Below are 16,857 nucleotides of genomic sequence, written 5' to 3' on the forward strand. Positions count from 1 at the left end.
GCAACAAAAGCACTTCAACACTCCCACTCGAGTCTAGATACCTTCAAAGCTAACGTATATTTCCTCATTCGGTATCTTTTACATATTCTCAAGACCTGGGTGATCCTACCCATCACATGCATGACCCAAAGTGGTAAGAAGGCTCAGTGAGTAATTGCATTTGTGACCCAACTAACGTGATTTATATGCGGGAGCGATCAGATTGTTGGAGCTAATAAGGGTGGAATGATGGAGGAACTGTTCGAATGGTGGCCTGTGCCTTCCCGAAAGGCATCGTCCGATGCGTGGGAGGAAGGTGTCAGCCATGTTATGAGCTTTGCATGTAACTGATCATATCTCACGTGAAGGATAAAGACGAGATGCAAGGAGATCAAAGATCGGATAATAACGAAGGCAGGATTGATAGACAACGACGCAATTGGTTTGGTAAAAGTGCCTGAGTATTGGACTGTCAATGTGTGTCTGCACCCCCCCTCCTTCATTTTTGATGAGATAGAGGATTGTGTTTAATCCTTTGATGCAAACATTCAATAGCTTTTTGTTACACAGTATGTAATTTCTGTTGTAAAACGAGAACTGTGGAGCATATAGGTGCTTATGCATGGGGATAAGGTCGAAGAAGTTGTGCTTCCGAGCAATGTCTTGCCGCCGAGATATCACACGCAAACAAATGGATCTCGCATCAAAGCAACATCATTTCTGGGAAAGAAGCTTTTCCACCAGATACCCACTGTCCCCATCGGCAACTGAAAATAAGCAATTTGTGCAGATGAAGTTGCTGTCGAGTCAAGCCAAACTCCACACTGACACTGACACTGCATCTGCATATTCATCTGGAGCTTCGCAATAGCCGCTTAAAACTAGCTGATGACCGGCAAATACTTGCATGATTAGAACCTGTATAATCTCACGAGACTCCACAACCGGCTGCTTTTATGATGGAAGTGATAGAGTGGTGTGAACACCACGTCAAGGACGAAGTAAATCGTACATCAAATGTCATAGAGTACATTTCTTTCAACTTTCAAAGATCTATATCTGAGAAATTATTTATTGTTGAGAATGAACTGAGATCTTGGTGTTCATTTTGTATATGCATGAAGGCGTCGATTATTGATTGATGGAATCTGAGATGATAAGTAGAGTTTGTTCGGTTTGTGATGTGAAAAGTTCACGCAGTTGAAATCGTTCTGACAATTATTTGATATTGAGATGTGCACTTATCGGCGCTCAGCCACAGTCACATGATTGAGCTAGCCACTTTCATATCAAATTCACTAGAAGTATACCCAGTATGCTATATTGCCATCAACCTAACCTACGCACGACTTGGGAAGAAACTTCGCTGAATAACGTTCATGTGCATTGTACTTGGAGACAGTGGATCGATGATATCCATCACCGAACCGAGGATCAGACACCTAACAAACTCAATAGACTCCGATGGAATGAACTTCCTTCATATGTGCATATACAAGTGTGTTCACTTTGCCCAGTTCCCAGTCTGCCAGTCTGGGACTTATCGAATGTTCTATATCGAAGATGGAATTTTTAGGTAAATTGAGATGTGCATCTGTCAGGTATACCACTGTCGATGTGTTAAAAGCCTTTCTATCACTACCCTCTATAGTTCATATCCTCAAATTCCACAAATTATCTCCAGCGACCTCAATTCGCCGTGCGGCCTTCCTCTAGAGTCAGGCATATAATCTCGTCAAGTACACAGTGTTCCGAGTCGGTTTTCAGTCCCCTATATGGGAATGTAACTTTCTTTGATTTCTAACGAAAGGCAGGAATTGCCCAAACACACCTCCTCCAACTTGTATCTAGTTGAAGCATGCAATCCCACCGTCTATGTTCATCTCGAGCAAATAATTTACGGAGGTGTATGCAAGATCATAACCATAAGCGCGGATGGGGGCCGAATAATGAAAGAGTGAGTGAATTGGCTTCTTCTTGTTCCAGTCGAAGGAATAGATCTGTCTTCGTATAGCATGTCAAGATTCATCAAAGCCTTTGGTATGAGTAAGTAGCTCGAAGACAAGTGTACTCTTTCAAGACTATCCATACTCATAGAAGCACGGATATCTTACTTTTGAATCTTTGTGTTTAGTAGACGTAGAAGCAAAGTCAAAATTTTCCTCATAAAGAGTGTTTTGACCGTTGACTTCGAGAATTATACATAAGATAAAGATTGCCTCACTATGAAGGAAGAAGAGAACATGGGTGTCAAAACAAACAAACAGGAAAGAGTCTCCAGGACACTCGAATGATGCCGAAGTGTCCGATTTATGAGCCTACCAGCCCTATGATCTCTTTGAGATGCTAGAGGATTTATATGAATAGTCTTGTCGAAGATTTATGGTAAACAACGAATCGTTTACGAACGCCTCTTTCGAGACCAATATGTCAACTCACGAGGGATCTCCCAAAAAGGCGAAAGGCTTTAAAAGTCTGACCGTAGAAGCAAAAGCCAGACTCATCAGGTGGCTCGTACAGACGGAGCCCTGTGTCATCCCCTTTATGAATATTGTGAAATACGCACGAGAAGACGAGACGATCAAGAAGTGGAGACCTGTAAAAGGGAAGCCAGGACACAGGTCCGGCAAGTGGGTAATTCGGCTGTACAAAAAAGTCTGGGCAGATGGGGTTGAAAACGGGACAGTGGTCGACAAAGAATTTCGTCGAATGATTGAGGGCTGCGCTGCAATGGGGAGGGGCAAAAACATCAAGGAATGCGTGGAGAAGTTGCGATCCACAACAGATCATTTTGATCTTGAGGTGAAGAAGATATTTAAAGCCATACAAGATGAGGAAAAGAAAGCCGAGAAACAACTCGAGGAAATTAATGAGGATGATTAGATAGAAGAGGAGATAGAAGGGGGAAGTGAGAAGAGAAGCGAGGAGGAAACAGGAAGAATCAACAGCGGAAGTGATCATTCCTACGAGGACGGAAGTCTCGCAACCGATGAGAGTGAAAAAATGGATAGCAACAATGGAAGCGAACAAGTAGAGACTAGCGAGGAGCAGGTTGGCGACGAAGATGCAAACAACGCAGAAGCCGACGATCAAAACCAAGCCAACACCCCACAAATCTCCAAACCCGAGAAACGCGGACGTCGATCACATGGCGAATCGAGTAGATCTAGTAGTGGAGGAACAGCGCAAGTTGAACACTCTGGTATGGGTGAGGTGGCATTGAAGAATATGTTGAAGAATCGCACGAAGAGTCAGAAGAAGAAACAGAAAACAGGGGATGGGCAAGACGGTGAGTTGGATGGTGAGTTGGACGACGAGCAAGAGGCCGGGGAAATCTCTTGGCTTTAAAGATTGTAATGAGGTAGACCATAGTGATAGCACATTATCAAAGGGTTTTAGATATTGGTCTTCAAGGATTGGTTTACTTGTGCAGTATTGTATTCTTACGCCATTCAATACCGGCGAATACGTGGAGTTCAGATATGAAGATGCCACATCAAGGAGCAGGATTCGAAAAATGCTTGCGATAGTTCTAGTGTGCGTGTGATGTGAGCGATCTATGCGCATATGATATAAAACATCTATTAGAAGAGGATACGAAGGTGTCAGTTGCTGCTGGAGATTCATATACGATTGTTGATTTGATGCTACTACCCAACGTAGGATTGCAATCCAAGAGATCCATACATAAGGGCTCCTATACCAATATGTGTCTCAGTACCGTATATTTCAACACTAGCATACCTCGAAACGAAACGCGAAACAGACATGAAGATATATAACTAGATCCTTCCGCAGTATCTTTATCACCGTGGTATATTGCGGCGCAGAAAGGTCCATTGCCCACGACAACACGAAGAACTTTCTTCCACACCGAACATAATCGTCAACTTCAATCCTTCTTTTGCTCTTCAACACTTCCCTCTACATGATATGTAATCAACAAAGGATTTTTGAATCGCACGGTGCACATTGACTCATTCCTTCCATCTACAGTGCACACGAACCGCTCCTCCACATTCATCCCTTCCATTATTGCAAAGAAAGATGGATGGAATCAAGCATGATAAGAAATCAGATCTCAGATCCTACGTTTCGCGATATGCAACAAGAACCTCTTGCTTCATTATTCAACCATTTATCTCATCTCATCAGTTATTAAGTAAGCATTCCCAAATGCTACGAGATGGGGCGCAAAGTGTGATCCTAGCACGAATCCAAGCGAAATCCTTCTCGTGTTGAATGGATGTTTCGGGTAAGACCAAGACATTCGCATACAAATGTACAAAGGGAAAGAGTACCAATATACTGTAGCTTTGCGGCAAGGCACGAAGGGAAAACAACTGCCGAAATTTGGTACAGTAAAGCTGCGAACTCATGTATGCAATCTCTTTGAAGCCACAAATCAATCCATGTGGGATGTGATTTGAGATGCTGATGTACAGAATGTCTGAGAGCTTTGCAAGTACACTGCTTTGACTTACACATCTCATAGGGCAATTTTAAAAAGACCTTACTGTAAATACTAGTAAAGTGTGGTAGCGAAGTCACCTTTTTGCAAAATGCGGAAAGCCAATGAGCCACACTAGGTAGCTATCCTTCCTTTGTTTCGATCTTAAGGCGTGCGCAGATATACTCCCACTGACACTGACAATGGCACTACACACTGACATAAACAATCATGATAGATACCTAGTTTACAAAAAGGGGATGCGGAAGGACTTGCTGATAGCTACTTGCTAATAGTTAGTTGCTATAGAATAATCTGATACACTCTAGAAAAAAATGGTCAAAGGGAACTTCCTTTAAAATCCACCCGTAGACACCGGCGTTTCAAGCTCTAAAGTATGTTCTCTGAGGACCCAACATCGTAAGCAAGACGTTGCAGGATTGAAGTAGCTTCATTGAGTAGAGAAGGTAAAGCAAGAGAAAAAGTGTAATTCCGCACAGATGGTCTGTCAGATCAGCGTTACCTCAAGGCTCATGCTAGCTAGTCAAAAGAATGGAGCTATTCTGGGTATCTCAGTAGTCTCCGATGTCAGTGTTTCAGTAGCATTTGGGCAGAGACACCAGTCGGCATGTGTTGTGGTCTGTGGCAATTCTATGTTTCCTTCGAATCTGAAGATATAGATCCAGAAGTAAATCATTGGAGTACAATAGTCATGAATTAGACGCCGACATCGAGTTACCAGTCCAGCGAACACAGCTGAAGAAGATTTGCGGATAATTATAGAAGGAAGGTCGCTTTGGTGGTCTGCAGAAGCGCTACCGTAGTCACGAGGGCACAACATTGGTATCTGATAGCCGGGGTAAAATGACGGCGAAGACCGACCGGCAGTAAGAGTGGCTTCAATACCGATCTTGGTATTAATAAACCTGAATGGCGTTAACGCTTTTACACATCGATCCGTGAAAGATTCAATTAGTTGGGTATCTTGGGATTGGTGCTCGGTGAATCTAGATCTAAACAAATGGAGGGATGTAGATGCACTCCGTGTACATAGAAGCGGCAACGCGACGGATGGGCGATCAATTTCCATAGAATGGAAAGAAAAGATGAGACAGCCGTGCCTTTCTCTCCAATGAGGGCTCTGAAGAGCTCAAGCTTCCATGTTTCATGCATACCTGCATTAATTTAACCCTGCCTAGACCAATATTTATTCATGATGCATTTTTGGGGTGAAAGAGCTAGCCAATTAGTGATGTATCAGATTCTTCAAGAGTTGATGGAGAAGATTGTGAACCAATCGTTTAAAGATCACATTCTTTGGAAAATGCAGTCAGTCATCTTTTTAATTTATGATTGCGGGCAGGTCCCATTCAGCAAGCGCTCGGTATTGACTGTTCTGCAGCAAATGAATGCACCATACGATGTAAGATTGCATATGCGATAGACTACATACCGAAATATCGAATAGCTGGAGCGACCTGATAGTCAAATGTAGAAACGTCAAAGCCTGAGAGATTAGTTGATTATCGTCGCGTTTCGATTGAACCTTTCTTGAGATTGTTCAGCTAGTCCAGTACGTGTGATTGTACGTCGTTTTACCAAAGAAATGACTACCAGTACATCATCTTGAACATCATCTTGAAAGCTTGGAACTTGGACTGAGGTAGAATCTTACGAAGGTGGGATTGTATGTATCTACCGAGTACTCTATTTTCGGGATCACTGCATCACATCGTATAGTGGAGTCCTGTGAGATGCTGTAGCACGGGAAATGTTGCGGGATTGGTGTGATACTATGGTGGTACATATATATCGTATGTATCTAAACGCCGAGTTTAATTGCTGAAGATACTCGAGTGGCTAGAAAAAGTTGAAGGGTAAGAATACTTCGCGCGTACCTGCCTTCTGTTGCCCAATGCCTACCTAGTTGCCAACTCGCTTGAAAATTCTTTCTTGGAATTGTTAGGATATCGGGGATTTTGTTGCGAATTGTGGGAAAAAGCATTGGTAAGAGATGCTTGACATGATTTCATGATGATCTTTGTGTGAAGGAAGTATGAAAATAATACACACGGAGTGAAGATCATGGCTATCTATGCGGCCTGTCTTTGGAGTCTATTGTTATCACGCCGCGAAATAAACTTTTGCATCCAAGAAGAAATCCTCAAGGAAAAAAATAAAAAATGAAAGATGGGTGATACCCGTGATTGTCCAATGATCAATCCTCCTGTTGCTTCGATCGCTTATTCTCCGGGTTCCCCTTCGTCCATGATTCAAATTGGAAGAAGTCATCACGAGAAAAGGATTTCCCCTGAACAATGAGGTGGGATCTATAGTTCCGTCACAGTCATAACAGGCAATGCCTTGCTATAATTCAGATATATCTTGTGTAATCAAGTTTCAAGTTGATGATCAAACAGGCACCTCCATCTAGGCTTGATCTTGTCTCGTTCGAAAGATTCCACATACCTTGAAGGTAAACGAGAAACCTGTGAAGACCTTCTCTTTTCGATGGCGAGATGCTTCCATATGGTTGTGATAGAATTCGATCATGTGAGTTTCAGGTTTGCGATGGTTTACCTCATTACATTTTGACCCTTGAGGTACGGCGCCATACTGTAGGCAGATACGACAAGGTACATCCTGTGTGTGTCATTTTGTAGGTACTTCAATGATGGCTCGCATTTGATATGTGCGGATTGATTGGAAGAATTAGAGGGGTCCAGTTCAAAGCGCACGCTGCTATAAGGTTATGCATTAATGGCGGGGAGTTATGACATGGGAAAATCTAGCAAATGATGAACGAGGAGAAAAGCAACATCAGTCAGTGAAGGCTAAGATTGGATGTTCTCACCATCATCGAAAATATGGGAAGCTACGCCACTGGAGATGGATGAGAAATATCGGTCGCTCAAGTTGGCCGGCTCACCGACTTCCAAGTTGACCCAAGTGCTGTTGAGAATAGGAACATCAATCTACAAACGATGCGAGAGTCGGTAATCTCAATTCAATGTATATGTTCGGGGTCGCATGAGTTCACGGAGCTTTGTGATGAACATGTCAACCATACTATCACCGTCCGAAGAATCTGAAGCAAGGCCACGAAAGGATGTTTCCAAGTTCGAAGACGACAAGAAGAGAAAGATTGGCAGTCATTCACAAACCTCTCAACGGCTTCAAGGAGTCATTACAAAAAACAGTACCTGCATTTCCGAGGCCAACCGAGGTCTCCTCAGCTTCGTTTCACAATAACCTATTTTACCCCCCAATGGATACGACGGGCGCGGGATGACATACCAAGCATTTTTTCGTGACTCGCGGGTAGAATAATCCGTCGTTTTTTGGAGTGGAGGTCGCATCGTTAGCCTCAACCACATGGATGGTATTCGTCAACTGTAGTCTGCCAAATACTTCAATCCTTGGAAATTCACGGGTCTACAGACTGAGTAAGTTTGCCGTCCTAGCAACGATCACCCAACGATTTCAACGCTCAGATCGCGCGCTATCCACGCAAAGGCATTTGCTTTTTCTTTCTCGAAGCTGTCTATCTTCACGCTCGTCCATTGAGATGCGGATGAGATGATCGAAAGTACGATGCGCCGGTACTTCTTCTGACCCTTATGATGAGAGAAAGCCTAGGTCGGACATAGTCAGATTACAAGATAGTTAAGAATCCAATCACACCCCTCCTCATTCTCTTCTAGCCAAGAAATTTGCCTCTCTGTCAACTTGACGCATGAATCTTCTTAGGTCTTCTTCCAATGTACCAATGTACTGCACTAACTGGATCATCTGTGCTTGGATGTTGAAATTTCATAACGAATGTTTTTCGCCGCATTTATTGAACAACACTTCCGTCAACAACGCCCCTCATGATCCACTTCCTCCCCACGCATAAAGGTGATTTATGCCAAACATGGTCTTCCCAGTTCTTATCCAAGATCAAATATAGAAACACGCCGTCTTTAGCTTCCTCAATTGCAAGTTCCGAGTCCCCAAGCGGTCGCACTAGCTCATTTTGTGACGTTTCTCTGGAAATGCAATTCTAAATCTCGTTCCCAGTTCGAATATTACTTCGCTCTCCATGCCGATACGACCCTCCGTGCTTTATTAACTAATGGGCGAATGACTATTAGATCGTCATGTCAATGAAAGAGCATTCCTTTCTGTGAGGTTCGACCGAGAAAGTAATTTGCATAGGGAGGAACCACAGTTTTTACTCCCGATGCAAGAAGCATGGTCCAGACATGCAGATGGCAAGGTTACGCGGAGATTACATATCTAATGGGGTAAATGAAGCCGATGCAAGTGGTGGCATAAGATTTACGAGACAGCATAATTATGTGAGCCTAGCAAGGGATGAAGGAGAAGCAAGAAAGGAAGAAGCAGTTTCTTATCGAAAATGCAGGTCGCAAGTGACGTGGAGCAACTCCAAAGATATATGTTTCATATTCCATGAACCTAATGCTTTAAACTATCGTACCCAGGTTTGCAAATAATAATCGATTTTGCTTAACGTTGATCTAAAGTTCTAGAGTGAGCTTCGATCTGGATTGCTTGTAGGCCCACCCCAAAAACCTAGTGAATGTGGTTGTGGAAGACAACCTTGAAACACAAATTTCCTGCCTTCCTCAGATGATGCACGAGAAACAAAGCCACCACCTTGAAAACGGCACAGTTACATAGAGATTCCTAGGAGTTGTACACCTCCATCTTCACCAATTGATTATTGGGGTTACGCTGACAGCACATTCGGTTATGCTTCGCCTCCTTCCTATTCCCACCTCATTGCTACATCTCGGATCAATCGTCAATGACATGAAAGAAAATGGACCGGTAGGTTGTATACATACTCAGACCATACGTGAGATCAGATATCAGGAGAGAAAGCCACTCAATGGAGGAAAAAAGTGAGCACAAAACTAGAAACAAGCGCCAGGAGCAGATTGTGCCGCGTGCAGTCTTTTCTCAAACACGAGGCCTGAGGTGATAGCATACCATGAAAGTTAGACAGATGGATGGATGAATGAGTGAGAGAGAGGGAGAGAGCGAGGCTTTTGGGAATGATGGTAAGGGATGAGCCATAACTTTGTTGACAGAACCGTATGGATTTTGGAAAGAAAGTCAATCATTCCGTTGTTATTTTTCTTGGGCTTCACAGAGACAAGTATACCATGGGCGGGTAGAGAATTGCACGAAAGGATATAAATTTAGATGGAAGAATCAATTGGTTGAATCAGCAGCACAAGTCATGTTTTATTATCTGTCAGCTCCTCTGTACACTGTACTCACTGTATATCAAATTATCAACAACCAGTAGCAGCAGTCTTTCGACGGACCCGGTCTAATTCAACACCTAGGGATTTCTATTAATATTTGCTCTCTCAACGCTGTTTTAATATTGTTGCTCGGTATCAGAATTAATGATGTCCTAGCGGTCACTTTCTTGAGTCATTCATTCAAATGCATTTTGTATCGTCGTATGTACGTACCTAGGTCCCAAGGGAGGTACTTCTTGATGCTTTATCCTTTTGGATATGATCTATCGATTCGGAAATCATGCCTCCGCAATGTGTACCGGTATTTCTAGGACGATATCAATAGGTAAATTGTAATATCATAATTGAGGGACGTAATCCAACAGTTGAACCTCTCTTTCCATGAATATCAATAATATGACTGATTTAATTCTAAATCGAAGACATCTTCAAAGACCACTTTCTCCTTCGGTTACAGTATCAGTATCTATTGTCTCACTCGATGCAAAAAAAGTTAAAATCATGTCGACAGGGCAGCTCTTTCTTTGCTCTAGAAGGAGAATGGTTTCCATTTGACATCCACTTTTCCATACAAATCCACCGACCTGCCATTTCTCAATAGTAAGAGATCGAAAGTTCACGGAATCCTATTACCGACCCCCCAAAAGTAGAGGAGGCTAGAAGAAGGAATATCGGGAAATTATACGACACATACTACCAGTAGGTAGGTATGATTGCTGTACGCACAGTGCACACAGACGAGCATACACACGAACACACACCGACGAAAGGACTGAAAGCCATCTACAACGCACACACATTCACGTTCTCCTCCATCTCCGAGATTCTTTATTAGTGTCATCCTCAGGATTCTGTGCTGCTACCTCCTACCTACAGTATTCCATCCTTCGTTCTTCAATACCTCCCTAAACACTCTTGCGCTGCTCACTCACCTGCATATCGCATATCGCATACCGCACACCGCATACCGCATACAGAACCTATACGACCTTGATAAACTTCAACTACTTCTTTCCCCTGGGAGCTTGCTTCAGATCACGATAACAGCCAATCTGATCCCTCGAACCTTCCACAAACTACCTAGTAAGCACTCTCAGACCTATTAGCAATAAACCCTGTTCAACAACTGCGTGTTCAACGACTTTTACGAACACTACGACGACTTCTCAGCAGTAACGGGCGAGCACAAGAAGAAGCAAAAAGATTGTCTAGCATTCCTTCTCTCCCCCTCGAGTTTGAAGCTGGATCATCGACCCAAACGGTACTTCGTACATATCCTCTCGTCATCATCCGACGCATGAGGCACGAACTATACGATAGTACAGTAAATATTTCCACTCATTCAACCCGGGGTCATACTCTTTACCCATACTAGAACAAGCCGCTACCCAAGTTCCGGAGGTTATAACCTTTAAAAGAGCAAGTGAAAAAGACTGGAGCAGACATCTTTTTTGAGCACAAACCCAAGCACAACCCTTCCCCAATCACCAACCCCTTGACCATTTCTTACCACACTCCCCCGTAAGCAAGTCAGCACCAGAGCAAAGCGAGGATCAAGCAAAAAGCCAAAGCAGCGAGCGCGATTATAATCCTTGAAAACAGTCCCAAAAGCAAGTTAGAACGAAAGGGGGAGGGGGAGAAAGAGTCAAGACACGACACAGAGCGGACCATCCACTCATTCCACCAGCGTTCTTCCTTGGCTGCTACTCATACCCACCTGTTCTCTTACCCATTCCAATTGTGATTATTATTATTATTTTTTCTTATAATTATTCATTATTATTGTTATTATTATTATTATTATTATTATCATTATTATCATTATCATTATCATTATTATTATTTCATTCTCTTCTTCTTCTTGACCCTTACCCAGTTCTCCATACAGTGCAGCAGCGGGCACACCACTTTCACCTAACATCCACAATTCAAGATCCAAGGCCCCTACCACTTTTCGACCGCGCAGACCAGGTCCAAAAAAGGCTCATATTTGAGATTCTCAAACGACTCTTAACTCAAACATTCCATCTTAAACCCCCCCCCGTGCCTTCCTCATCTCAAACTCGAAAGAAAAATCTACGTCTCTCATTCTCGTCGCAGGTCGCCCGTACATCCAACAAGAAAACACATTCTACCCCTCAGCCGCAATCAATTTCTTCTATCGATCGTAGCTTTCACCCGAGGGTCTCTCTCTTCTTCATTTGCCGACCGAACGAAACGAAAAGAGTCGCGACGAAATAGATTAGATTTGTTTTTGAAAAGTGTTGTTGTCGCGGCACATTCTCCTACACCTTCTCGCTCCCCGAAGCTTCTGTCATTCACTTTCTTGAGTCGTCCGGTCGACCTTTAAACACATACACCCTTCTCTTAATTTTGCCAAACCGCGATTAGACAGTTTTGTCTCTTCTTCTCTTCTTCTTCCTCTTTTTAAATACTTTTGAAAAGGATTTCGAGTCAAGTTCTTGCTGGCCTCGAACCCCTCGAACGTCAACTGCTTCATCTGGCTTTATCTGTACCGGAGCAGGCCCTCCATTCGAACATCAACCCTATTATTTCACAGAACGTCTTTACGATACCGATACCAATTCAGTTCTCTGACACTCGCTTCGCTCTCCAACTTTTCGAAGATACCATTGCTTCAATAACGTCGCTGTACTTCAAACATTAATCAACACGTCCCATCTTTGGCTTATCGTGTTTCTCAGCCTTACGGCCTCGTCGGTGTTTTGATTCCCCACTCGATTTAGCTGAAATCTTCTCACTCACACTGTTCTTGAGTCGTTGTTTCGACTCAATTGAATGGCGCATATGATGTATTCGCAACATCATGCGACGATGGCTCCTCCACAGAAACCAGAGACCTTCATGCTGAGCAGTGAAGCCCAACAAAGTCTCCCTCAAGATGCTCAAGTAGCACTCCAACAAGTTGACAACTGTAAGTATCAAGTATCACTGTTCAGGTGAATCTTGCTAACCTGGTACCCAGTAAAATACTTTTTAATATCTGCTCCTGTTGATTGGTCGGCGGATCAATACATCAGACGATTTCTCCTTCCAACTGGTGAATACGTTTCCTGCGTGTTGTGGTATGTTGAAGCTGTTCCTTTATCAGGGATTTATTGGGACTGATGATGTTATAGGAACAACCTCTTTCATATTTCCGGTACCGACATTGTACGATGCCTGTCTTTTCGGTTCCAAGCTTTCGGTCGACCAGTAAAGAATTCGAAGAAATTCGAAGAGGGTATCTTCTCTGATCTGCGAAATTTGAAATCTGGAACCGATGCCTCCCTTGAAGAGCCAAAGAGCGGTTTCCTAGACTTCCTATACAAGAATAATTGCATAAGAACACAGAAGAAGCAAAAGGTTTTCTATTGGTATAGTGTGCCACACGACAGGTTGTTCTTGGATGCTCTGGAGCGAGATTTAAAGAGGGAGAAGATGGGACAAGAGGCTACAACTGTAGCAGTCAATGAACCAGCTTTATCTTTCGAATTTGACTCCTCACAATCCTTGTTTGAGCAACTCACCAAAGCTCAGCAAGCGAACTCTTCATCATTCTCTGCCCAGCAACCTTCATACAATCAATCACAATCAACATCCCCAGTGATGCGAGCGATGGATTCGATGCCTCCTCCACAGATGGTTCCTCAAGCTATGGCTATGCCAGAAGAGATGAACCAAATGGCAGCTTATCAACAAATGACAATGCAGCAATCACCAATGCAACCACAGCAACATCATCACCAACAACAAATGCACCAAGTCAAGAGGGAGCCTGATTTCAACCGCGTTCAATACAACCAAAATGGTGTCCCAATCGGGCAAACACATCAGCGACATGCCTCTATGCCTGCATACGGATTAGAGTACTCTCCCGCGCCCTCGTTCGTTTCATCACATTATGAAGATTACAGTGCTCGTGGAATTTCATTTGAACCAATTACTCCACCTCAACAAGCTCTTGGAATGGGAGCTGAACCGGCTTATATTGCAAATGAGGAAACTGGTCTCTACACAGCAATTCCGGATCATATGGGTGGTGTCAATGGCCTGCATACTATGATGCAGCTACCACCATCAAACTTGTCTGGTCCACAATTCTCGCATGCAACCAGAGGTTACGGGGCAAACAATGTCTACTCGGTGATTGAGGGTTCGCCAACGTACAAGCAAAGAAGGCGCCGCTCGTCAATTCCTCCAGGAGTTGCATCAATGGTCGCTGCTGCTGCCGCAGCTGGTCAACATTCTCACCAAGCTCACAGGCCATCAGATCTACGAAGATCTGTCTCGCATTCTGTTGGGCCAGTAGCTGAAGGTGACGAGTCAGGCGAAAACTCCCCGCCTGGACTTACATACAGCAATCAAATTCCCCATCAGATGGCGCACCACAAAGAATTAGTTGATTTCTCCAGACATGGTACCCCCCTTTCCACTGTTGAGGATTCTCCGCACATGAACCCAATGTCCTTGCAACAATCAGACTTCCAGTTAAACAATGACGATCTTGCAGGCGATAGTCCACTTGATCATTCTCCTCAACGAAGACACATGCAAGGAGCTGGTGGAGTAGTACGAAGAGCACGAAGCGCCACGATGATGGAACTTGGCCCCTATCCCCAAAAGTCACACTCATGCCCAATCCCCACTTGCGGTCGTCTGTTCAAGCGTTTAGAGCATCTAAAACGGTATGTTTCATGTTTTCATTTTCTTCTTCATTTCTTTTGTCCGGCTGTAGATCAAGCCGCTGACTTACCCCCCCTCCAGACATGTGAGAACCCATACACAAGAAAGACCCTACATCTGCCCACACTGCAGCAAAGCATTCTCCCGCTCAGACAACCTAGCACAGTATGTTACACATTATTTGAATTTCAATCCCAACCACACCACCACACACACACACAGCATAGCAGCCCTCGCCTCAATCCAGTTATTGATTTTTTGATCATGAGCTAACAAGTATTCAATAGACATCGTCGTACACACGATCGCGGTGATGGATCTGAAGGTGCCTATGGCAACTACAGTGGTGAAGAAGAAGACTTTGAGGGTGAAGATCACCTTGGACCCCTCGAAGACGCTTCTCCAAACTCCGAAAATGGTTATCTCCCACAAAGCATGACGTCGAGTTTCAACGGCATGCCTATGTCTATGGGAATGATGAATCCTGGTATGGCTGCCCCCAGTCAGCTCATCAATGCACACCAACTCATGTAGCAACCGATATAGAGTTCGCTCCAAACTCCCCGTCGTTTGAATAATGCAGACTTCTCGACATCACTTTTGTTCACCACTTAGTCGACTTTGACACCTTCTCCTTCCCCTCTTTGTATAAGATGTTTTTTAGTAGTCTTTTTCTCCATTTTGTTTTCATTGCATAGCTTTGCGAGTCCCGCCGTATGCTAAACAATTTCATTGGCCCACCAAAGCTTTCATATTTACCTCTATTTCCTTTTATTTTTTATTTGATACGGCTTTTCTATAGGCGCTACTGCCTGTCGTGTTGGTTGCAGCTGCTTGGGATTACTTTGATGATCATGATGGATTTCTTATGAAGCTCTCTAAGCCCTCATCACTTTTTGTGGGTTGTTCGATAATTGGGAAAAATGGGGTGTCTACAAAGGAAGGAAGGAACAGAAATTTCCGGGAATGGGTAGAGTGGGCAGGCAATGGCAAGGTGGATATCTTGTGTAGTGTGTCTTGCCTTGTCTTGTCACTGGTTAATGGACTATTGTGCTCTCTATCATGAGGTAGATGGAGCGCGTAGGCCACGGCTAGTTTTGTACGCAATGCGATTTCTTTTTATGGGGTCTCGCTGGATTGGTATTTGGAGTGGCACTTTTCGCGTTACAAGCTGAGAGAGGGAAGACATCATAAGGGCGAAGACGAGGAAGGAGGTAGAGATGAACCTCCTCGTGTATAATCAAAAATGTTTTTGTATGTTCGGTCATTTTGGTCTTGGGGAGGGGGGCTTATGGTGTTGATCGATTGATATGAGATCGATGAGTTGGAGTTGACATGAAGTGAATACGAGATGCGACGAAGAGAATTATAGACTATGTTATACCCAACTTTTACTTTGCTCGTGCGTCTCAATGCTTTTATGATGTGAGATGAGAATTTCCTTTGAGTGAAGGATTTAAGAACAACCTGACATTGAATAATGATCCAGAAGATATCACTAGGTAATTCCCACTCACTTCGATCTGGCCCGTATCGTCTCTGTGATTCTTCAAATTGCCGAATTATATCATCTACTTTGATGCTGAAATTTTTTTCATCAGTGGAATCAAAAGGAAATACGGAATAAAATTTTCATAGTATGGTGATCGTTGAAAAACGAGCTGTTGCCAGTATCAAGTGGAATAAGATTTGAATTCTAGAGAATTGTATCTCAAGTGATCAAATGCACAGTTCGAGTTGCTACATTTACGAGTGGCATTCACGTCTACTGGCCACTAGAACGATCGGCGGTATTGACCGAGATTCTACTCATGATTCCAATCATAATAAAAGGATGTCAGAAAAGTATTTCTTCTCTGGATCAAAGCCCAATCTCTCTGGAAAATGTTTCAACACGCAACCTTGTTTTGGCTTGACTTGCGTTGGTCATTAGATACGACAGGGAGTTGAATATCTTAAAAGGCGTTATTGTGCAGGGTGTGTGCTGTGTGATGTTCCGACCTTCTAGAGATATTCTAATATATTCATCGTGTGTGGTCTGACAAGGCTGAGGAGGAGAATACTCCAACTGTTGGGTTAGCTTGCTTCCTTCTTGGTAGAGAGAGGTTGATGCTTTAACGAGGTCATCTCGGTGACAGCCTCATACATTTCATGCATCATCATTGTGCCAAGCCAGTTTGCACTATGTTCTCAAGTGACTTTTTTCGTTCATAGTCATTTTTGACACCTCCTTTGATTTATGTGTTTGATTCATCATGGCGTTCTCTCGTCATCTTCTCGTCCCCGTTTAATAGTCTGTCGTATTTTCCTTCTTGTTTTCTCCATTATTACTGTAGCATGCTATGCAGCTATCTAGCTTTTATTGCCGATCCAAGGAAGAGCTACAACGAAGTAATCAACTTCAGTAATCAGCATTATCAATCTATCGACCTTCTGCCGCAGAATCTCAATATTGCACCTACT

The 16,857-nt window shown here is 43.5% G+C and overlaps 3 protein-coding genes across 3 annotated transcripts; all 3 read left to right on the forward strand.

Annotated features, from left to right (window-relative positions):
• Positions 1 to 2,406: 2,406 nt before the first annotated feature.
• EAF01_007169 (uncharacterized protein) lies at positions 2,407 to 3,327 on the forward strand (the record flags this gene model as incomplete). The annotated part of the gene is made up of 2 exons (XM_038915424.1): positions 2,407 to 2,781; positions 2,863 to 3,327. 2 exons carry the CDS (start codon positions 2,407 to 2,409, stop codon positions 3,325 to 3,327), a joined length of 840 nt encoding a protein of 279 aa, XP_038769062.1.
• A 4,159-nt stretch (positions 3,328 to 7,486) lies between these two features.
• Positions 7,487 to 7,681, forward strand: EAF01_007170 (uncharacterized protein; the record flags this gene model as incomplete). The annotated part of the gene is made up of 1 exon (XM_038915425.1): positions 7,487 to 7,681. One exon carries the CDS (start codon positions 7,487 to 7,489, stop codon positions 7,679 to 7,681), a length of 195 nt encoding a protein of 64 aa, XP_038769063.1.
• A 3,879-nt stretch (positions 7,682 to 11,560) lies between these two features.
• EAF01_007171 (uncharacterized protein) lies at positions 11,561 to 15,790 on the forward strand. The gene is made up of 5 exons (XM_038915426.1): positions 11,561 to 12,643; positions 12,695 to 12,794; positions 12,849 to 14,396; positions 14,476 to 14,559; positions 14,682 to 15,790. The coding sequence occupies exons 1-5, from the start codon at positions 12,508 to 12,510 to the stop codon at positions 14,926 to 14,928; spliced, it is 2,115 nt and encodes a 704-aa protein (XP_038769064.1). The 5' UTR covers positions 11,561 to 12,507; the 3' UTR covers positions 14,929 to 15,790.
• The last annotated feature ends 1,067 nt before the right edge of the window (positions 15,791 to 16,857 follow it).

Source organism: Botrytis porri (assembly GCF_014898465.1).
Source record: "Botrytis porri strain MUCL 3234 chromosome Unknown BPOR_009, whole genome shotgun sequence".
Taxonomy (NCBI): Eukaryota; Fungi; Ascomycota; class Leotiomycetes; order Helotiales; family Sclerotiniaceae; genus Botrytis; species Botrytis porri.